At 45.4% G+C, this 24792-nt stretch overlaps 1 protein-coding gene across 2 annotated transcripts; it reads right to left on the bottom strand.

The window, feature by feature from the left end:
• On the bottom strand, positions 1-24225 carry GOLPH3L (golgi phosphoprotein 3 like). 2 transcript variants are annotated; one of them, XM_073639543.1, is made up of 5 exons: positions 24103-24225; positions 22942-23114; positions 6086-6217; positions 2987-3101; positions 1-2693 (listed from the first exon to the last, which is right to left on the bottom strand). In XM_073639543.1, exons 2-5 carry the CDS (start codon positions 23107-23109, stop codon positions 2266-2268), a joined length of 843 nt encoding a protein of 280 aa, XP_073495644.1. In that variant the 5' UTR covers positions 23110-23114; positions 24103-24225; the 3' UTR covers positions 1-2265. The 2 variants fall into 2 exon arrangements, with proteins under 2 accessions (XP_073495644.1, XP_073495645.1); XM_073639544.1 differs by having other exon boundaries at positions 22942-23110; positions 24103-24222.
• Between the last annotated feature and the right edge of the window lie 567 nt (positions 24226-24792).

Raw genomic sequence — 24792 nt, 5'->3', positions numbered from 1 at the left:
TTAAAATATTATACAGTTTTATTTGAAAGATACTTAATTCATAGACGCAACAAATACATGATCACTTTGGTCCTGTGTACACGATTATCCTCGTGTTCCACCATCCAAACCATACTCATCAGCCACCGGTCACCAGATAGGGCCTTGATGCCCAAGAATTCCATAGGCATAGCCCAGGCCGGCCCACAAAACACTCCATAAATAATCCTTGTGCAATGATTTCTCGTTCCACTGCGTGAAAAGATTTACAAAAAGAGAAAGAAAAAAACAAAGATTTTTCAAGGTTTTCGATCATAACATAATATTAAATCTAATTTTAAAAGAATATACAGAAGAGTTAACGAAAATTGATGCAATAATGATATAATGGTTTGATAACGAAGGCTTTGCAAAAAAGCTTCAACGTTTCTTCCAGAGCATTGCAAATAAAAAAAAAAATGTGAACCCCTTATTATGATTGGAGACCAGGAGCTTAACTATACTAGGTACAGGGGTTGGTATTGCACCCCAGGATATATGGGGGCTTAGGAGACTTCACATTGGAGCCCACAAGCTTCAGGTTACGCCACAGTAATAACCGATGCAGCATGTCATATATGGTTGCAGGAGCACATGTTGCTCCGTTCAACTGGCAAAAATTGGGAACGTCGTTACAACTTGAGTCCTGCTAGGTCAGATGTCCACAAGTTGGGTGATATGGGGCAAAGTCTCATGTTCTAAAAGAGGATGATGAATCAAACAAAATCCAGTTATTCTGTTCTCATCATGATACCAAAAAATAAGAAGCATCGGGAGGGCAGCCCAACAGGGCCACCTAGAGAGCCGCCCAACAGGGCCACCTAGAGAGCCGCCCAACCACCTGCCATCTTCAGCCACGACCCCACTATCAACATTTTTTCTCAGGAGTGGGTGATAAATGCAGAATTGGTGACTTGTTTCTATTAAACCTTTTCTCTGATTATTCCTTACCTGGTTTTGGTTCCTCACTCCTGAGAAAAAATACTGACCGAATACTGACCAAATACTGATAGTGGGGCTGTGGCCTTCAAGTGAGAGATGGTATTAGTCAGCAACAATGATGGACAGTCTACTGTAGATATTAGTTGCCAGCAACATTATTCAGAAGCCAGTCCAAATGTTTTTCCAGTAGAAGGTGAAAAGGACCTTTAATTGTATATAACTCCCAGAAGTTAGTGACCTGGTTCCTGGGTTGTGTGTGATCCTGAACAGTGGTATACATAGACAATCCAAGACAAGGTTTAGAAGAGGGTCATGGTTTGAAAACTATAGAAGCTGTGACTCTTCATTTTGGCAGAAAGAAGAAAGGTTCATGTGTCTAACCATTGTGGATGATCCATACTTGTGATTCCACCAGGAAATGGTCATCATAGAGAAACCTGGTAAGAAATCCATAGAAAGTCCATGAGAATGGTGGAGTAGATCTTCCAATAGAATGAAAAGTAGGGTGGTGCAAAAGCCAAAAACGCGATACTCGTGGTCCAATTGGTGGGCACTCAAGCCAACTAGTAGATCTTGGATATATAAAAAAAATGGTCTTGAATACTATATTACAACAGACTGGAAAGGTAAAACTTTCATGGAGACCATAAATAAATCACAAAGGTCCCATTGGAGACATCTGTTTATTTTTTTTTCCTGTCTATTAAAGCTACATGGTAAATCATTGATGAGATCAGTTTTGCCCCCAAAAAAAAAAAATCTCATGGGTTGCATTGGTGTAACTAGGGCATACCCTTCAAAAAGTCTACAGAAGTTTTATTTTTTTGATTGTTCATCATAGAAAACGTGAGCATGAGACATCAACTACCTATATCGGTCACTGACGGGAGATCAGATGGGCCGAGAGGTGGGTACTCCACTGCCAAATCTAGAAGACATTTGTACCAGTGCACAGTGCCATGGTATTACTGGCACCAGATACTTCAGAATTATCCAAGATGTTTCAGTTCTTGAGTAACTCCTATTTTTTTTTTATTATTTTACCCCCGCCAACCCTCCAAAAAAACAAACAAAAAGAAACCTAGGTGTATGGGAACCGTACAGTTCACTGCTTCTATGTGCTTGACCGACACCAGCTACTTTTAAGGGGTACCAGATGAGAAGATATCAAGAGGGCTGGGGGTTCAGAGTCCACATTCTAGCAAAGTTTTCGATCTCTGTATTCCCCCACCCAACGGAACGTCCTGGAGAACGGGTGAATTCTTCGATGCATTTTTTAACTCCACCACCCACTAGCCACAAATCTTAGGATTTGTTAAAAGCAGACAGTACGGCCCAGATCATTTCTGTGCAGTTGGGTTTCGTGGCTTCCATATCTGGATCCAAATCTAGGAGGTCCTTGGATCGGTTCATGGCCATGTCATACTTGTCATCCGCCAGCGTGGAGAAGGCGTTCTCCAGGACATCGGAGGAATGAGCCAGTACCAGGAGGGCCAGTGTCCGTTTGTCCATGCGATGTGGGTCATTCACCCACTTGTCTAGAACTGATTCTTGCAACTTCTTCACCAGTCGTTGCTTCTCTGTGGTGTTGGTGACGGGATGGGTGGTCATGTCGAAGAGCAGGAAGTTTTGTTTCTCCGTGGTCAAGATTCCTTTCTCCACCAAGCTCTTAGCGATGCGTTCTCGAACGTTTCGCAGTTGGAACTGAAGCTTGAACGGGTTCCACGTTTCACCTGGTAAAAGTCAAAAGACCGATATTACAAAAGCACCAGTGATAATTAAGCAAATACTGAATATATGTAAGGTGTCCTACCCAGCCCAAAAGTTTTACACATATGGTCCCTGCATGTTGGGGTATCCCAAGTTGTTTTCTGGCTGGTCACTCGTACAGCCTACCTGCACGCTTAGTTCCTGACTAGTGGCTGTAATGGTCCGTCAGGAAATAACTTGTGCAACCCCCCTTGCCACAGCGACCATCCAAATACCCCAGTGATAATGGGATTATCAACACCTCCATAAATCTTACCGGTGAGTAACTCTATCCAGCTCTGTACAGTTTCCGCAGGGTCGGTTGCCTTGATGTGTTTGAGGGTCTCGTCTAACAGAACGTCTCCTGTTGGGGCTTCTGACTTTAGTAGCACCTACGAAGCAAAGCAAAGGTCTCTTTAGATTAAGATATGACGTTCTAGCACCTACAGACTGAACGTTAAGCTGAAATATTATATAGAGGACTTGACACGGGCAGGTTAATATGATCGTTTGGTCCCAAAGCATAGGCCACGTGAAAGAACCAATCAGCCGATTAATGAACATTTTGCTCATTTGACAACTGATAGGTGGAAATTTTACAAGGGTTAATTAGGAATGAGGGTCCTTACGAGCGGTTGCATGGTCGGTTATCAATCCTTGTGGAAGAGTCTTAAAATAACTTCCCCCCTCTGAGCAGAACCAACTTCCAGGAAATGGGACTGCAGTGGTAGTAAATATATATATATATATATATATATATATATATATATATATATATATATATATATATATATATATATATATATATATATATATATATATATATATATATACACACATATATACATATACACACATATATACATATATATATACACACACACACACACACACACACATACACAGTACAGACCAAAAGTTTGGACACACCTCATTTAAAGATTTTTCTGTATTTTCATGACTATGAAAATTGTACATTCACACTGAAGGCATCAAAACTATGAATTAACACATGTGGAATTATATACTTAACAAAAAAGTGTGAAACAACTGAAAATATGTCTTATATTCTAGGTTCTTCACAGTAGCCACCTTTTGCTTTGATGACTGCTTTGCACATTCTTGGCATTCTCTTGATGAGCTTCAAGAGGTAGTCACCAGAAATGGTTTTCACTTCACAGGTGTGCCCTGTCAGGTTTAATAAGTGGGATTTCTTGCCTTATAAATGGGGTTGGGACCATCAGTTGTGTTGTGCAGAAGTCAGGTGGATACACAGCTGATAGTCCTACTGAATAGACTGTTAGAATTTGTATTATGGCAAGAAAAAAGCAGCTAAGTAAAGAAAAACGAGTGGCCATCATTACTTTAAGAAATGAAAGTCAGTCGGTGCGAAAAAAATGGGCAAACTTTGAATGTGTCCCCAAGTGCAGTTGCAAAAACCATCAAGCGCTACAAAGAAACTGGCTCACATGAGGACCGCCCCAGGAAAGGAAGACCAAGAGTCACCTCTGCTTCTGAGGATAAGTTTATCCGAGTCACCAGCCTCAGAAATCACAGGTTAACAGCAGCTCAGATTAGAGACCAGGTCAATGCCACACAGAGTTCTAGCAGCAGACACATCTCTACAACAACTGTTAAAAGGAGACTTTGTGCAGCAGGCCTTCATGGTAAAATAGCTGCTAGGAAACCACTGCTAAGGACAGGCAACAAGCAGAAGAGACTTGTCTGGGCTAAAGAACACAAGGAATGGACATTAGACCAGTGGAAATCTGTGCTTTGGTCTGATGAGTCCAAATTTGAGATCTTTGGTTCCAACCACCGTGTCTTTGTGCGATGCAGAAAAGGTGAACGGATGGACTCTACATGCCTGGTTCCCACCATGAAGCATGGAGGAGGAGGTGTGATGGTGTGGGGGGGCTTTGCTGGTGACACTGTTGGAGACTTATTCAAAATTGAAGGCATACTGATCCAGCATGGCTACCACAGCATCTTGCAGCGGCATGCTATTCCATGCGGTTTGCGTTTAGTTGGACTATCATTTATTTTTCAACAGGACAATGACCCCAAACACACCTCCAGGCTGTGTAAGGGCTATTTGACCAAGAAGAAGAGTGATGGGGTGCTACGCCAGATGACCTGGCCTCCACAATCACCAGACCTGAACCCAATCGAGATGGTTTGGGGTGAGCTGGACCGCAGAGTGAAGGCAAAAGGGCCTACAAGTGCTAAGCATCTCTGGGAACTCCTTCAAGATTGTTGGAAGACCATTTCCGGTGACTACCTCTTGAAGCTCATCAAGAGAATGCCAAGAGTGTGCAAAGCAGTCATCAAAGCAAAAGGTGGCTACTTTGAAGAACCTAGAATATAAGACATATTTTCAGTTGTTTCACACTTTTTTGTTAAGTATATAATTCCCCATGTGGTAATTCATAGTTTTGATGCCTTCAGTGTGAATGTACAATTTTCATAGTCATGAAAATACAGAAAAATCTTTAAATGAGAAGGTGTGTCCAAACTTTTGGTCTGTAATATATATATATATATATATATATATATATATATATATATATAATGCTCCCTGGTCCCATGTGAAGAGACCGGGTGTGATAGGAGAAGGTGCAGTGGTTGGGGCAGGTGGCTGCGCTGCCGGATACACTTTGTGCACACATAAGTAAATACCAGGACTTAGTTCACATTGCCACACCCCGGGCCGGGACACCGCAGAGCAGGCGCGGGGAGCGGGGCGCGGGGAAGCAGCACACACTGCAGTGTCATGTACACACCTCACAGACACTATTCTTTATCTCCACCTTGGAAAGTGGCATTTGTGAAAGCTTTGGCCATTATAAACCTCTCTAACACAGTGCAATCCCTTTCACCTGGAACGTTTGACAAAGTTTTAATTGGTGGATGCAAGTTCCGGATTATTAGATGACGGATTACAGGAATTGCACTGGATTCTGGTATTTGCGCAGCCGGCTTTGAATACCACCTTTAAGGAGTGTGACATTCCTCTGGTGACTTCTCAGGATGAAATAAAGGCGGCCTTGGCACAGTGCACACTCCGCTGTTCACCATCTGGAACGCTGTCCTTTTTTTTATAGATTTTTCATTGTAGCAGGAAATATGAAGACTTCCTGTATCACTTAAAGAAACACGCGCGCCTTATCCCAAGAACAATTTCTTTTAAATGGGGGCTCATTCCGTTAACCCCTTAAGGAAAAGGCAATTTTTCGTTATTCTAAAATGAATGTGTTTTTTTCTTGCCGTCCACAAGGTCGTAACGAGGGCTCGAGTTGCAGTTTTGAAAGGCGCCATTCCTATAACAGAAAAAAAATCCAAGTGTTGTGAAATAGTTTCTTGCCGCGGATCTTACCCTTCTGTCCAGTAGGCGTTTCTTCCGTAAAGTAGCCGGTTCCAGAGTTACGCGGCCCCTGAGAGCCAGCTCAATGAGGATCCCGCCACGTAGACCTGAGGATATGCAGTCATTCCAGAAGGAGGTGTAGCCCTGCACCAAAAAAGACACAAGGGGAAGCATGTCAGTAAATGGAGAACAGTCTCAGGAATAAAAGGCCCGACCGGTCAGGGTCCCCGATCCGGTGAACCCAATGTGCCCATTCCCAGCAAGCACGTGCTCCGAGCTTTCAATACTTGACAGAGTTCATCAGAGTTGGTTGAGCACGTGACTGTCAAAAATTGGTAATTTGGGTCCCCAAACATGCCCCCCCGTCTTCCCAATATGTGGATCTCCTTTAATAGTAAGTCTGGCCTTTCTGACATACGGCACACGCGTAGAGCGGATGTATGAAGCCAGGCCATTGTCTGCACCATACAAGGTTATACAGCCGGCATCGGCCTTAATTAGCAGCGATCGGAGCTAGCCCCTATCGCCGCCGTCAGTCACTGACATTGGAATCTTTGCGTTGCGATACAGGAAAGGGGCCTGTTCACCAGCTCAACGTGCACCGACAAGTTTATGGAGTACTGACGGCTCGCTAAAGCAGCTCCTAAGAGATTAATAATTTTGTAGCCTCAAATGCTCTAGTTTGTAAAAAAATTAAATAAAAAAAAGTGTTGTCTATAAAAGTCTGACGTATCAAAATATGAAAAATGAACAACCCAGAAAAAATTGCAATAAAAAGTGGAAACATTTTTTTTTTTTTTTTTTTTAAATAAAAGTTACGGATCCTGGAGAATAGCGACACAAACTGTTGACAATTTTCAGGTTGATTGCACATTTTCTTCTGGTGCGCAGCCTCCTTGAGAAAACGTCTTTCGCAGAAATCAATGCTGTTACCTCCCAAACAATATATCGCTCAAAGAGTTAAACCACTAGAGCAAAAACTTTACAACCAGGAGGATGAAGAGTTAACGGACATTTCCCAGTACAGACAGGTCTTTACTATGCAAATAGTCCCACTGTTAATTGCAAAACCCTGAGCTATTCATATGTGCCAAGCCACCCAGATCGCTCCAACCTGTCCCGGATGTGTCAGTCAGCAAGAGAGGACCTGCGTCATCCCAAAAGTTTAGTCAGCTTCCTTTAATGGACTATACCTATGACGGCAATCTCGAGAAAATTGTGCAATACCCTTAAGATTCCTATTGAGTTAGGTCTTAAAGGAGATCTGTCACTTGCCATTAATATGTAATTTCTTTTACCTGATGTAAATGCCGCTGTCCTCCTGAATCCGGCAATGTTTTTCTTTTGTTCCTGCACCTCTCCATTGCCGAGATATGGCCTCCCCTTCTCGGCATGTAAATCTGGTCTAGTTATCTAAGTGGGCGTTGACCTCATGACACCCACAGAAGAGTTGAGGATCACGCCCACTGAGGTAACGAGACCAGATTTACATACAGGGAAAAGAGGGCTGGATCTCAGGAACCGAGAGGCGCAGGAATAAAAGAAAAACATCGCCGGATTCAGGAGGACAGCGGCATTTACACCAAGTAAAAAAAGAAAAATTGGACATTGGTGGCAAGAGACATTTTTTTCAGGGGTAAAAGAGCTCTTCTGAACCGGGAGGAACAATTTCCCAATGAAGCAAGCTGTTAGCAGTATCACGATGGTGCTATTGAAACTCCTATTAAAGAGAATGGGACCTCAGCCACAGAGCCCAAAAACGGCCACTACACAGACCAGCTGTGCTGGAGCTGACCACGGCTGATCGGTGGGGCTGTCAGGTACAGATCAGAAAATAAAAAGGAATTCAATTTGTATCAAATTTTAGGAAATTCGTTAAGACACCGGCTTATTGGAATAATTTCACATTCAACATGGGCAAATCACAAAAAAAAACAGCCCACAGCCATTTTACACAAAGCAGAAAACAGCAGCAGCCAGAGAAGGCTCACGTGACCTTGAGCTTCCCCATAATGCCCTGCAGCTATTACTTCACATTGCATAGCACAGCCAATCAGGAGGGACTATCATAGCCTGTATAAAAGCAGAGGCAAGGGATACAGCAGCCTCTTTGAAATGAAGCTGGATAGTGAGATGATGTCACAGCTTAGAGATTATGAGAAAGCCATAAAACACTGAATAAACATTACAGAGAGTGTGTGACAGCATGGCAGTGAAAAACTGTTACCATCTGTTTAGCCAGATATATAGAGGTCGCTGTGACATTACTAAGGCTGTCTTAGCTTTCAAGTGGTTGGATACAGTCCTAGGAGACCTAAGAGTATTTCACACGTCATTCAGGTAAATTGGAGGCTTTGCAAATAATGTGATTCACGGCAAATCGATTCACTGTGAATCTAATGATTTTGAAAAATTCGGCAAAGGTAGTGAATTTGAATAGATTCGCTCATCTCTAGCGCCGAGTGTCCGATTCCCACCGATCAGATCTTGTTGACCTATCAAAATTGTAAATAACTCCTTAAAGGGGTTGTTCATTTTTGTGATCGATCAAAAAAAACATTGTATGAACCCCATATTGGCACCAATAAAAACTACAGCACGGTACTGAAAAAAAACAATACAAAACAACAAAGCCTCATACAGCTGTATTGACAGAACAATAAAGTTACAGGTCTCAGAAAATGGCGACAACGTTTTTTTCTGCAGAAGACCAGATGCTCAGCCATCTCCAGGGCTAGCATGGAGAAAGAATGGAGCGGAGGGGTGCATCCTCGACCCGCACTCCATAACCCATTTCTTAGGATCAGTGGGGGTCCCATCAGACAGACCCCCAGCAATTAGAAAAACTTCCAAACTTGGTACAGCCCCTTTACATCACAATCCCACCGGAAGAGTAAAGTAATCTAATCCTTAACTCCTTTGGTGGCTCATCTCCCTCAAGAGCGAAAGGATTGGGTGTTGTAATTGAACAAGATTTATCCCCCTCTTCTCCCCAAAATATGATGACGGGAGGTCGGGTGTCAATCCGCTAGTCCTTCCAAAATCTGTGGACTTGAACAACTTTCATTTGCACGAGAGCCTTAACTCCTTTGCTCTGCATGTAGTGTCACATTATGCAGCGATATACAAGGTGCCAATTAGTCACCAATTTGGTTGGGGGCCTGCTCAAGACCCCATGGCTGTCCTCTATTAAAAAAAAAAAAAAATTGGTGACTTGCTGCATAATGTGACAGTACATGCAGAGCAAATGAGTTAAGGCTCTCGCACAAATGAAAGTTGTCCAAGTCCACAGATTTTGGAAGGACTAGCGGATTGACACCCGACCTCCCGTCATCATATGTTGGGGAGAAGAGGGGGATAAATCATGTTCAATTACATGCTTTATGCTTGCTGTATATGCCGCCATCTAAAGCTCTGCTCTCCTGATTCAACTCACTGGTAGAATTCTCTGCTTGATATTTCTGCTTTATCTGTCCCTTTCCATTCAATACTCACTTATGTCTGTCCTTTCCCCACTGTAGACTTTATCTGATGTTTAGAGGTGGTAAACTGCAGAGCCTACATAGTTCTAGCTCTGTCTTTGATCACCCAGCCATCTCCTGGTGAGATGACCAGCTGCTAATTTAGCCACAAGCAGCTCCCACAATGCCCCTCACCTGATGGTTTAGTGTGCCCTATATATTTAGAAGCTCTTTAAGGGGTGCACGCGTATTCTTGTGCAAAGTGGCTTCGGAGATAAGTGGCAGCTATTTCAGAGGCAGTTAGTCAGGGCAGGAGTCAGGTAACCAACAATTTGACCACTTACTCTCTTTTAACCATGTTTCTGTTAGCTCTCACTTTTTCCTCTATAGTCCTCCACTTTCTAGTAAGTAACCCCTCAAATCCCTACACCTAGTAAGAAACTCTTCATCTCTCCCTCCATCCTCCCCATTCATCTCACCTCCTCCTCCGAATTATTCCTCAACATTCAATCCTGGATCTCCAAATACAGACAGCCACCTCATGCTCTCTCTTGCTCCCACCTGCTAACACTTTCTCTGCTCCTCCTCACTGCTGGAGATATCTCTCCAAATCCTGGTCCTCCTCGCCACATCCCCACAGTTACTTCTACTCCTTATCCACGACCTTCCACAAACTGTCGCAACCCTTCTAACCTCATACCCATCCAACTAATCCCCACTTCCTCAGTTGCTCTAACAGGAGCTCTATGGAACGCTCGCTCCGTCTGCAACAAACTTTCCTACATCCACGACCTTTTCATTACTAACAAACTTTCCTTCCTCGCCATTACTGAAACCTGGCTCACCCCCTCTGACACAGCCTCCCCAGCTGCACTTTCATATGGCGGATTCCACCTTTCCCACACCCCCCGCCCCAACGGCAAACATGGCGGAGGCGTAGGTTTTCTCCTGTCATATACCTGCGCTTTCACCCAAATATCACTGCCACTCTGTGTTACACTCCCCTCTTTTGAGGTGCACTGTGTGCGCATCTATTCCCCCTCTGACTTCCAACTGGCCATCATTTACCGACTCCCAGGGCTAGCCACCACTTTCTTAGACCACTTCACCACCTGGCTGCTTCACTTCCTTTCCACTGACATCCCCACTATCATAATGGGTGACTTCAACATCCCCATTGACACTTCCCACTCGTCTGTCTCTAAGCTCCTATCCCTCACTTCCTCCTTCAGCCTTGCTCAACGGTCTTAGGCAGCTACTCATAAAGATGGCCACACACTGGACCTCATCTTCACCCGCCTCTGTTCCCTATCTAACCTCTCTAACTCACCCCTCCCTCTCTCTGACCATAACCTCCTCACATTCTCTACCCTCTCCTCTCCAAGTGCACAATCCCCACTCCACAAACTTACACACGCTCGCAGAAACCTCAAACTCCTTGACCTACACTCACTCTCTGAATCCCTCCTCCCTCTTACAGACATAAATTCCTTACACAATGCAGATGTTGCTGCCGCTTCATATAACACCACAATAGCTGCAGCTCTCGACTCGATCGCCCCTCTCACACATACCAAATCTCGCACAATCAACAGACAACCCTGGCACACCAAACTTACGAAAGAACTGCAACGGGCCTCCAGGGTTGCGGAGAGGAGATGGAAAAGGTCTCACTCCATCGAGCACTTCATCGCATTCAAACAATCCCTCACTATCTTCAAGTCCGCACTCACTACAGCAAAACAAACCTACTTCTCATCTCTCATATCCTCCCTGTCTCACAACCCTAAACAACTAACACTTTCAATTCTCTCCTCTGTCCCCCAGCACCTCCTCCCTCTTCGCTCATCTCAGCCGAAGACTTTACCTCATTCTTCAAGCAGAAGATTGACACCATCAGACAAAGCTTTTGGCTAAAGCCCACACAACCCCTCCTCATATCTACTCAACCTTCCTCCTCCAAACCCCACTTCTCCACCATTACAGAAGGTCAAGTCTCCTCTTTACTCTCCAAATCACACCTCACCACCTGCGAACTTGACCCAATCCCATCCCACCTCATCCCTAACCTTACCACAGTCTTCATCCCAACCCTAACCCACCTCTTCAACCTGTCACTAACAACCGGTGTCTTCCCCTCATGTTTCAAACATGCCGCAATCACACCCATCCTCAAGAAGCCCTCCCTTGACCCATCCTCTCTGACTAGCTACCGCCCCATATCACTTCTCCCCTTTGCCTCAAAACTACTAGAACAACATGTCCACCTTGAACTGTCCTCCCACCTCTCCTCCTGTTCCCTCTTCGACCGCCTGCAATCTGGCTTCCGACCGCATCACTCGACTGAAACTGCCCTGACCAAAGTCACCAACGACCTACTAACTGCCAAATCCAAGCGACACTACTCCATCCTCCTCCTTCTGGACCTGTCATCTGCCTTCGACACAGTGGACGATTCCCTCTTACTACAGATTCTCTCATCTCTTGGCATCACGGACTTGGCCCTATCTTGGATCTCCTCATACTTAACAGACAGGACAATCAGAGTCTCCCACTCACGCACCACCTCCTCATCTTGCCCCCCGTCGGTGTCCCCCAAGGTTCAGTTCTAGGACCTCTGTTCTTCTCCATCTACACCTTTGGCCTGGGACAGCTCATAGAGTCTCACGGCTTTCAGTATCACCTCTATGCTGATGACACACAGATCTACCTCTCTGGCCCCAATATCTCCTCCCTACTAACTAAAAAAATCCCACAATGTCTGTCCGCCATCTCATCCTTCTTCTCTGCCAGATTTCTAAAACTTAACATGGATAAAACAGAGTTCATCATCTTTCCACCCTCTCATTCATATCCCCCATCTGACCTATCCATCAACGTCAATGGCTGTTCACTCTCCCCAGTCCCACAAGCTCGCTGCCTTGGGGTAACCCTGGACTCTGATCTCTCCTTCAAACCACATATCCAAGCCCTTTCCACTTCCTGCCGACTCCAACTCAAAAATATCTCCCGGATCCGTGCATTCCTCAGCAAAGACTCTTCAAAAACACTAGTGCATGCCCTCATCATCTCCCGCCTCGACTACAGCAACCTCCTGCTCTGTGGCCTCCCTTCCAACACTCTTGCGCCCCTCCAATCTATCCTAAACTCCGCTGCTCGACTAATCCACCTGTCCCCCTGCTATTCCCCGGCCTCCCCCCTCTGTCAATCCCTTCACTGGCTCCCCATTGCCCAGAGAATCCAGTTGAAAACACTAACCACGGCATACAAAGCCATCCACAACCTGTCTCCTCCATACATTTGTGACCTAGTCTCCCGGTACTTACCTGCACGCAACCTCCGATCCTCACAAGATCTCCTTCTCTACTCCCCTCTTCCCACAATCGCATACAAGATTTCTCCCGTGCATCGCCCCTACTCTGGAACTCTGTACCCCAACACATCAGACTCTCGCCTACCATGGAAGCCTTCAAAAGAAACCTGAAGACCCACCTCTTCCGACAAGCCTACAACCTGCAGTAACCACCGCTCCACCATAAAGCTGCACGACCAGCTCTACCCTCACCTACTGTATCCTCACCCATCCCTTGTAGACTGAGCCCTCGCGGGCAGGGTCCTCGCTCCTCCTGTACCAGTCGCTGACTCGTTTTGTTAAGATTATGTAAATGTTTTTGCTATGTATATCCCTATCACATGTAAAGCGTCATGGAATAAATTGCGCTATAATAATAAATAATAATAATAACACCCAATCCTTTCGCTCTTGAGGGAGATAAGCCGCCAAAGGAGATAAGGATTAGATTACTCTACTCTTCCAATTGCTAGATGATAGACAGAGACTGAACCCTCGTTTGGTGGACAGAAAACACCCGCTTTCCGAGGTGTATGGGATCACTATGGCATATCTACTCAACAGGCAGTGAAAACCTTTGGCCATCATCTAGTAGGTATTGGATGGATCGGCTCACAACAAAAGGCAAACTTCCTCTGCACATATTTATTAGTTTGCGATCCCAACAACTCCAAGTTTTATGGTGGCAAAAGCTCTATAAAGAAGAAAGGCTTGGCCTCATGTCTTCTTGTAGAGCAGAGTAGATAAGGAGACATAAATCCAGTAAGGAGGCCAAAAAGTATGTGGGCAATAAAAAGTGGCTTCAGTTATGTGGATCCAGACATTATTGCAGAGCACCTGCCACATTCCGGACGTTGCCAAATCTGGTTCTACAGGTTTCACTTGTGCAGAAGTTCTGAGTACAGAAATATGCCGGATCGGCGGGGACCTTACCCTGAACAATGGCTGCCAGACGACAGGACTGACAGGCATACAAGGCTCCTGGCAGGGCGAGGTTGTGGGAGAGTCGTTTGTTGGGGGATTACCTTTCACCAGTCACCTAGAACTAGGTCATACACGCGGTTTTCTAAAGATCGTTCCTCGCCTGCTCATTGAAATACTTTGCTTCTTTTTCTGTGATAAGCGACTTAATCTGAATATAAAAATTATTTTTTCATTTTTGGTGTAAATGCAAGAAAACAAAAGAAATAGAAGTCTGATTGTGTGTCTCGTTATACATGTATATATTCTCATAATTACCGCATTCATACGCAGCACAGTCACACTTTGCACGGAGCACATAACCTCATTTTATGGAGAATAAACGCTGTCAGCCGGTCGGACGACATTACAAGGAGTGACGCAGCGGCCTCCCTCCGGAGCAAGGCGACGGCGGCCATATTATATCATAAGCGCAAAATTAAATAGAGACTATTAATAGAACAATGTCATAAAAGAGGATTAACATCATCCATCTCAGCACTGCAATACCAGACCATTAACAGAGGATTACACCGAGCCGGCCGCCGTACAGGTCATCACATCTGGGCCTTATCTGCTGTCATTTCTCCAGCAATAGCGCCACTCTGGTTCACAGGCTGTGTCTGGTATAACAGCTCTGCCTCAATGACAGCTTTAGAAGCAGCCTATCCCGGGATATCAGGCCTTTTCCTTCAGGCCGCGCAGTAATCATCTGGTTAAATATTAAGCGAGAAACCTGAGCGTCTGCCAGACACGTCGGGTCATGGAGCATTTACTAACCGGACACAGAGGAGGAAAATATTACTCTGTGCTAAAAGGGCGCACCGATGCCTCCAAAAACAGTCTCAAAAATGTCGCCTGGCTTGTTTCTAGAGAAATGTATGTCAGCGTAGAGGAGTGTCCCCCGAACTGATCGGCGGAGAGAAGGAAGCGCAGCAGGGTGGGGCCGCAAACCAGACGGGCGACATCGACCTCCACACACAGGCAGCGACCACGTCCTCGTCACCAGCCCAAAGTCCTAATCGCTTTAACCCCTTAATCTTATTCATTTTTTATTAGAACCATTTTTGGGTAAAAAGAAAAAAAAAAACCAATAACTTTTAAAACACACACATTATGTATGTATGTATGTATATATATATAACTAGAAGTTTCCATACACTATACAGTTAGGTCCATATATATTTGGACAGAGACAACATTTTTCTAATTTTGGTTCTAGACATTACCACAATGAATTTTAAACAAAACAATTCAGATGCAGTTGAAGTTCAGACTTTCGGCTTTCATTTGAGGGTATCCACATTAAAATTGGATGAAGGGTTTAGGAGCTTCAGCTCCTTAACATGTGCCACCCTGTTTTTAAAGAGACCAAAAGTAATTGGACAATTGACTCCAAGGCTATTTCATGGACAGGTGTGGGCAATCCTTTCGTTATGTCATTCTCAATTAAGCAGATAAAAGGCCTGGAGTTGATTTGAGGTGTGGTGCTTGCATTTGGAAGGTTTTGCTGTGAAGTAAACATGCGGTCAAAGGAGCTCTCCATGCAGGTGAAACAAGCCATCCTTAAGCTGCAAAAACAGAAAAAACCCATCCGAGAAATTGCTACAATATTAGGAGTGGCAAAATCTACAGTTTGGTACATGCTGAGAAAGAAAGAAAGCACTGGTGAACTCATCAATGCAAAAAGACCTGGGCGACCGCGGAAGACAACAGTGGTGGATGATCGCACAATAATCTCCATGGTGAAGAGAAACCCCTTCACAACAGCCAACCAAGTGAACAACACTCTCCAGGAGGTAGGCGTATCAATATCCAAATCTACCATAAAGAGAAGACTGCATGAGAGTAAATACAGAGGGTTCACTGCACGGTGCAAGCCACTCATAAGCATCAAGAATAAAAAGGCTAGACTGGACTTTGCTAAAAAACATCTAAAAAAGCCAGCACAGTTCTGGAAGAACATTCTTTGGACAGATGAAACCAAGATCAACCTCTACCAGAATGATGGAAAGAGAAAAGTATGGCGAAGGCGTGGTACATCTCATGATCCAAAGCATACCACATCATCTGTAAAACACGGCGGAGGCAGTGTGATGGCTTGGGCATGCATGGCTGCCAGTGGCACTGGGTCACTAGTGTTTATTGATGATGTGACACAGGACAGAAGCAGCCGAATGAATTCTGATGTATTGAGAGCCATACTGTGTGCTCAGATCCAGCCAAATGCAGCCAAACTGATTGGTCGTCGTTTCATACTACAGATTGACAATGACCCAAAACATAAAGCCAAAGCAACCCAGGAGTTTATTAAAGCAAAGAAGTGGAATATTCTTGAATGGCCAAGTCAGTCACCTGATCTCAACCCAATTGAGCATGCATTTCACTTGCTAAAGACTAAACTTCAGACAGAAAGGCCCACAAACAAACAGCAACTGAAAACCACCGCAGTGAAGGCCTGGCAGAGCATCAAAAAGGAGGAAACACAGCGTCTGGTGATGTCCATGAGTTCAAGACTTCAGGCAGTCATTGCCAACAAAGGGTTTTCAACAAGTACTAGAAATGAACATTTTATTTACAATTATTTAATCTGTCCAATTACTTTTGGTCCCTTTAAAAACAAGGTGGCACATGTTAAGGAGCTGAAACTCCTAAACCCTTCATCCAATTTTAATGTGGATACCCTCAAATGAAAGCTGAAAGTCTGAACTTCAACTGCATCTGAATTGTTTTGTCTAAAATTCATTGTGGTAATGTCTAGAACCAAAATTAGAAAAATGTTGTCTCTGTCCAAATATATATGGACCTAACTGTATATAAAGACACATCTGCATGTTTTTATCAATATCTGACATGAAATCAGAATAAACCTTTCCTGTTTTAGGACAATTAGGATTACCATAAGGTTTATTATTAGCCAAATGCCAGAATAATGAGAGGAGAGAATGGTTTAAGGCATTTTTATTACTTACTGCAAAGTCAGATCACAGAAATAGAATGGACTGCAAATCATCAGCAGGATACCTTACAATTTTTTTCCCATTTTTTCTCCTGATAAACCTTGAACCATACGGGGAAACTCGTCGAGGAATATGGAACCCTGTGGTGTACTGGGGAGGCAGGATCCCTGCACATTGAGATGAGTAACCGGTTATGCATTTTAACTCTTTATGAACTAGTATAGGTAGGAGGTATTGTGTTATCTGTACATGCTCCTTATTTCATTATGTTTTTTGTGCGATGGTACCCGTCACTGTACCCCAGTTTGGGTAAGTATCTATTATATTATTAGTTTGGAGTACGGTTCCCGCCTGGTAACGGTCTTGACAAATGCAGTAAATGATTAGGCATGTCTGACGAAACTGCGGCAGCGGTGAAACGTGCGTCGGGGTAGCAAGTGAGCCCATCATCCAAGACTACACCTAATGTCTACAGGTAATATACCTTTCTAATTATATTTTTGAGACACCTATAGAACTCATTAAATATATTCCTACAGCTTACTTTTAAAATCAGACCTATTACATTGACTATAAGGTAGCCTCCTACACCTATTCCATGTCTATTATCCTAGACCTTAGACTTAGGGGAGAAGTAATTTTGTAGTCCAGCTCACTGGTCTCTTATAAACTCTTGTACGAAGTTATGTCCTATTTCTATGTATATGTAAAATTCTATGTTATTACTCTTTTAAAACTTTTTTGATACAATAAATTTCTAATATATAAATTACTCTGATCTATTGCTCCCTCCATTTCTTCGTAATTGGTGATGTTTAGGCTGGAGGGGATCTCTCCCACCATCTAAGGCAGCCTCTTTTAGTACATGTCTATATGATAGTAATAGGTGGTGGGCTGAGATAATTGAGGGGACTTAAGAACCATTAGGCTATGTGCCCACGATGCAGAAATGCTCCGGATTTTTTCCTGAGCGTTTCTGCATCTCCCTGGCAGAAAAAAAACCCATGCGGATTGTACATGCGTTTTTCCTGCCAGGGACAAGTGGACGTGAAGCGTTCTTCACATGCATTTCCGCATGCGGGTTGACAAGCGCTTTCCAAGCGATTTTAGCATCACCTGGAAAGTGTTTGACAACTTGGTCACACTATATAAATCCATGCAACCAGCATGGATTTATATAGTGTGACCCGAGAGAATGTCCAAAAATAAAAAAATAAATCTATACTTACCTTCCGATGGCCCCGCAGTCTTGCTTCACCGTCCCAGCTGCCGGCAGATCGCGTTACACTGAAGGACCTGCCGACGTCAGCATCGCGTGACCCGTCACATGACTATGACGTCAGCGCAGGTCCTTCAGTCCATCGCGAACTGACGGCAAGTGAAGAGAAGGAGAGCGGGGGCCGCCAGAAGGTAAGTATATATTTATTTTATTCTTTTTTTTTTTTTTTTTTTTTTTTTTTACAGGTTCTATGGTACCCGGGTCTGGAGGAGAGTCTCCTCTCCTCTACACCCTGGTACCATCCGCACATTGAAACACATGGATTCTGCATGTACAGATGCAGTGATGCGTAATACATGCAGTCTAATGCAAGTCAATGGCGGCGAAAACGCAGCACTTCCGCAAAATAATTGGTAGTGCTGCGTTTTTTTCCGCAGCACATGCAGATTATCATTGGGGAACATGGCAGACCTTCTACCATGCGTTTCTTAAGCGTTTCTGCAACGGAATTGCCGCGGCAGAAACGCTTAAAAAAAGCATCGTGGGCACACAGCCTTATATGTATTTCTTACGCCATCTCTACTGGGTCTGTATCTGGAACCACAGCAGACGAGTAATATCTATTGGTTGTACTCCTAGTGGTTTTTCTTGTTACTGTGATCCATCACTGTTATATTTGGATAGGCCTTACTGAGAGACATCTAATCTATGGGTCTCTCTTTAATTTATATGTCGTCATACTGGACGCTATAGCCTATTGCCTAATATTTTGAGTATCTACTTATTGACAGTATGGGATCACTTGTCCATCATTATTTTTGTGGCTATTTCTGTGTCATTTAGTATTTGTCGTGAGCCTCAAGGCAAGATTTTAATGATATCTATTAAAGATTATCTTTTAAACGTGTTTTTCTTGCTGTGAGATATATTTACTGCAAAGTCAAAAGTTTCCATACACTAAGATTACTATGCCTTTAAACAATTCTGGACTGCCCATATGATGATGTCATGTGTTTGGAAGCTTCTGATAGTTTTTTTGGCAACATCTGAGTAAATTAGAGACACCTGTGGATGTATTTTAATGCACACGTGAAACACACTGTTTCTTTGTGTAGCATCATGGGAAAGCCTAAAGCAATCAGCCAAGATATCAGGAAGAGAATTGTGGACTTGTACAAGTCTGACTTATCCTTGGGTACAGTTTCAAGATACCTGAAGGCGCCTCGTTCATCTGTACAAACAATTAAACGCAAGTACAAACAAGATGGGAATGTCCAGCCATCATACCACTCAGGAAGGAGACGGGTTCTGTGTCCCAGAGATGAATGTGCTTTGGTCCGACATGTGCATATCAACCCAAGGACAAAAGCAAAAGACCTTGTGAAGATAATGGCGGAATATCCACAGTGAAACGAGTACTGTATCAACATGGGCTGAAAGGCCACTCTGCCAGGGAGAAGCCATTACTCCAAAAGAAACATGAAAAAGCCAGATTAATGTTTGCAAATGCACACAGGAACAAAGACCTTAATTTTTGGAGACATGTACTGTGGTCTGATGAAACTAAAATGTAACTTTTTGGGCATAATGACCATCGTTACGTTTGTAGGAAAAAGGGAGAAGACTGGAAACCTAAGAACACCATCCCAACTGTGAAACACAGGGGTGGCAGCATCATGTTGTGGGGTTGTTTTGCTGCAGGAGAAAAGAAGATTATGTGGCAATACTGAAGCAACATCTCAAGACATCAGCCAGGAAGTTAAAGCTTGGGTGGAAATGGGTCTTCCAAATGGACAATGACCGGAAGCATACTGCCAAAATGGTCACAAAGTGGCTTAAGGATAACAAAGTCCATGTTTTGGAGCGGCCATCACAAAGCCCTGATCTCAATCCTATTGAAAATTTATGGGCAAAGCTGAAAAGGCTGCGAGCGCCGAGCAAGACGACCTACAAACCTGGATCAGTTACACCAGTTCTGTCAGGAGGAATCGGCCCAAATTCCGACCAACTATTGTGAGAAGCTTGTGGAAGGAGATCCCAAACGTGTGACCCAAGTCATTCAGGTTAAGGGCAATGGGACCAAATACTAATGAAATGTATGTAAACTTTTGATTTTGCAGTAAGTAATAAAAATGCCTTAAAACATTCTCTCCTCTCATTATTCCGGCATTTGGCAAATATTAAACCTTATGGTAATCCTAATTGTCCTAAAATGGGAAAGGTTTATTCTGATTTCATGTCAGATATTGAGAAAAACCTGCAGATGTGTCTTTATATATAGTGGATGGAAACTTCTGGTTTCAACCAGGGCTGTGGAGTCGGAGTCATGGAGTCGGTATAAAATGGACCGACTCCTAAAATATATAATAAATTGGGTACAGTAGTTCAATGCAGTTTGTGGGGAATATTTCTTAATAAGAATTTGGGAAAGTTATGAAATGTCCTATTCCTGATCTAAGGATCTAGACTTTTAGCTGAGATGAATCTGTGCTACAGTAAATTTATCACTTAAACATGAGCCATGTATGAGGGAGTTGGAGTCTGAGGTTTGGCTTACCGACTCCACAGCCCTGGTTTCAACTGTATATATATATATATATATATATATATATATATATATATATATATATATATATATATATATATATATATATATATATATATATATATATATATATATATATATATATATATATATATATATATATTCCTATGTGTAGCGGATGCAGCTCCTGAGCCTGCAGCGTGACATTACAGGTAATCTATAAGCACAGACTAACTGTTCAAACCAAGCACAGGCGCTCAAAGCACCCTTGGTGTGGCCAAAAATATAAGTGCACCTTCCTGCATAACTTGTTTTCCCCTTTTTCTCCACCCCCTTCTGGCCACTGTATAGATTAACAAAGAAGCAAAGATAGGAAAGCAGTGGTAATGACAGCCCACCCACGGAGCTCGACATGAGCTGTTAGGTCCTGCCCCCATACAATCCATCAGCAGGGATGTTTGTCCAGGTCACAGTTCACCTCGCCCCGGGTCACACTGATGGGACAGGTGCTCACGAGGAGACATCAGACAATGAGGCTCCAGAAGGAGAAGTCCTGTCCAGATCTCCGTGTGCCACAGAAAAAAAAAAGCCACGTATCCTGGGTGTCCATGAGCTTATGGGAACAATGGTATTACAGGGTATGAATACTTTTGCAACTATTAATACTTAATGCTTCTAAAATTGAAGACACTTGGATTATCCAGCCATTGTGTACACAGGTCCTATGCAAACCCATGAGTCTCCAAAAAACCCCTCCGATGCTGCCTGTCCTATTACTACCCCATAGACAGTAGAAGCCGAAAAAGATGAAAGGGACTGCAGGATCAGACTACACAGGTTTGCTTGTAGTCTGTAACCATGGAGATGCCTTTGTCTACATAGGAGCTGCATACTCAAAATGGTAGATCTTTAAAAAGGTTTTTTTTTAATCCTCAGACCAGCAGGACATGCCATACATATGTAGCAGGTGTGAGCCTCACCTCCGGGACCAGCCCCTATCTCCAGAATAAGGCCTCATTTACCACCGCCCGGAAAGAACTCACAAAGCTGAGGTCACCCGCGCTAATCGATGGGAAGACATGCGGTCTACTACTGCTTATCCCTGGATTTCCATGTGTAATTAAAGGGGTTATCCATTGCCCCCCACTGCCTCATCGGGAGGCGAGGGACGCTGATGACATTGTGTCTGAACAAATGGGCCCATTAGGGAATTCTAATGAATAGGAAAGATACGATATCTGCCGGCCGCGAACACTGGCAGGCAACGTCACAGCACCGCGCACCTCCTGATGAGGGCGTCAGAGGCACCAGAGGTCGTATCAGAGGAAGCAGTTATAGATGCATCAGAATTATGGACAGACATTTTTTAGCCTACAAGTGAGTTCATGGGATGCAAATGCGAACCCTACAGAGACGAAAGGCGAGCGTGCCGCCGCAGAGGGACGGGAGAGGAGGCGAGCGTGCCGCCGCAGATGGACGGGAGAGGAGGCGAGCGTGCCGCCGCAGAGGGACGGGAGAGGAGGCGAGAGGCGAGCGTGCCGCCGCAGAGGGACGGGAGAGGAGGCGAGAGGCGAGCGTGCCGCCACAGAGGGAGGGCAAAGGAGGCGAGAGGCGAGCGTGCCGCCGCAGTGGGACGGGAGAGGAGGCGAGAGGCGAGCGTGCCGCCGCAGAGGGACGGGAGAGGAGGCGAGAGGCGAGCGTGCCGCCGCAGAGGGACGGGAGAGGAGGCGAGAGGCGAGCGTGCCGTCGCAGAGGGACGGGAGAGGAGGCGAGCGTGCCGTCGCAGAGGGACGGGAGAGGAGGCGAGCGTGCCGTCGCAGAGGGACAGGAGAGGAGGCGAACGTGCCGCAGCAGAGGGATGGGAGAGGAGACTGTAGTGCAGGATGAGGATGTGGAGAAGCGAGCGAGCCGCTGGTGAAGGATGGGAGGTGAGAGAAGAATGTGCTGCATCAGAGGGACGGGAGGGGAGAGGCGAGTGTGCTGGAAGAGAGAGGGATGCAATAGGAAAAGGCAAGCGCATCGGCACCGAAAGATGCAAGACAAAAGGCGAGCGCACTGCCGGACAGGAATGGAAGAGGTGAGCAGGATGCTGGAGAGGGATGAGAAAGGTGAGGCGAGCGCACTGCTGAAGAGATGGGGAGGGGACTGCACATACGCAACAATTCTCCAATCACTCCGACAGCAGTATATGGAGAGAGCAGAGCATGAGCCGCCATACCGTCACTGCATTTCTGCATAGATAATACTACATGACACCCAGTAAAGACAATAGGCCACCATACAACACATGGCGGCCCTCCACCACACCCACCAATATCACTTTGCCACTTGTCAAAAATAAAAACAGAAGGAAGTGATTTCTTCCCCGTACCTCCTTATCCTTCAGTCCTAGAAGGAGAACCTCCTCCATCAGCGTGAGCCTCATGTCCTTACAGTCCCCGGAGGTTTCCTCCTCTTTGTCCTTGCTGGAGTCATCAGAATCCGCCCTCCTCTCCTGCCCCTCGTCTCCACGTCGGCCACGCCGAATTAAAGTGGTCATCCTTTCTAGGAAGGAAACGAAGCAGACAAGTCAGACATGGGGGCCACTGTCACCGGATCCTCCCCGATTATGAATTCCCACTGTTAAGAAGCAAACAATGTACAATAATGTGAGGGAGCGTCGGCCCCGGAGACACGGTGTTGGTAACACAAGGTGTCAGCTGCTCCCCAGAACCTGATAGAATGGAGACAGTACAGACCCGCTCGCTTCAATCGGAAGGCAAATGGTTGCTGCCCCACGGCCTCTCTGCGCAGCGCCTGCCCCAAGAATCAGTGAAAGCGCCACACTGCTGGTTTAGAATGGCGTCTCCTTCGTTCTCAGGATTCTTAGGGTGTCCGAGAATGGATGGTCACTGGCCCCCTGGCCATCTGTCAGGGGAGACCAGTTATCGGTAACCTCATCCATCCAGGGGGTACTTCTATCAGCCACCCATCCGGGGAGGAGCCCCGCCGTCCGCCACCCACCCATCCGGGGAGGAGCCCCGCCGTCCGCCACCCACCCATCCGGGGAGGAGCCCCGCCGTCCGTCCATCCGGGGAGGAGCCGCGCCGTCCGCCACCCACCCATCCGGGGAGGAGCCGCGCCGTCCGCCACCCACCCATCCGGGGAGGAGCCGCGCCGTCCGCCACCCACCCATCCGGGGAGGAGCCCCGCCGTCCGCCACCCACCCATCAGCAGAGGAGCCCCGCCATCCGCCACCCACCCATCATGGGAACCCGTCCACTAGGACACTTCCCAGCCCTGAGGCCCTCTCGGGCTTCATCCTGGGGCCCCTCTAGCAGAGCCCAGGGCCACGTCTCAGGCCCCCTTTAGTGACACGACATTGCTGTCAGGGCGATCTCTCGGTGGAATGCCTGCAATGTTGTGACAATAACACATATCGTGACGGTGATAAGTCCTGTGTCCCGCGCTATACACGAGCCGAGGAGGCTTCCTTCCCCAGTGTAACACCCCATCTCCCCCGGACAGTGCGCCCCTCCTCGCCGGGTCTCACCTGCTCCACTCTCAGTTCAGCTCCTTAAAAACTTCACTTCCTGGTATGGGACACATCAGCTCAGGGCAGACAGCGCAACTTCACGTCGCTCTACGTCACCACTGACCGGCAGAGGAATCCACCAATCACAGCCGGCTCCCGGTGTAAACCCCGCCTACTCCGCCATGCGACGGCAAATAAGAGCATTCCGCTACTGCTTAGTCTAGCCAATCAGAAAGCGAGTAAGCAAAGTAGAGGCGGGACTTCATTGGGAGCTAAGAAAACGGCGTCACGTGAGGTTATTTTTTCCCTGGCGGCCATCTTTGTTTAGGGAAGTGGAAATCTTTAGTAAAAAGCAAAGAAACATGTTTTCTCCTAGGAAATAATGATTTCCTGTTATAGACAGATGCCGGGGCATTTTTCATTCAATATCTGCGTTGTGACTCTCCTTTGTCAACCCTCTGAGAAATTTCTGAAAAAATTGCAAGGGGGTGTGAGAAGATGGGGGTGTGAAAAGATGGGGGCGTGGCCCATGTGTCCATTCCACAAGGAGCCTGGTAACGCCCAGGTGTCAAACTCCTACATTTCCAAGTATCCTCTCCAAAAACTCAGAAAAAAATTCTGTGTGCACAGTGCCTTAGGCTCAGTTTTTTTTGCAGCTGATCCTCTCCACAGAAGAAAACCTCTGCTAAGATTATTCAAAACTGCGTC

The sequence above is a fragment of the Phyllobates terribilis genome, unplaced genomic scaffold, assembly GCF_046119375.1.
Source record: "Phyllobates terribilis strain yellow unplaced genomic scaffold, ASM4611937v1 Scaffold_7__3_contigs__length_470593459, whole genome shotgun sequence".
Lineage (NCBI taxonomy): Eukaryota > Metazoa > Chordata > Amphibia > Anura > Dendrobatidae > Phyllobates > Phyllobates terribilis.
This window is presented reverse-complemented; position numbering and strand designations above follow the sequence as displayed.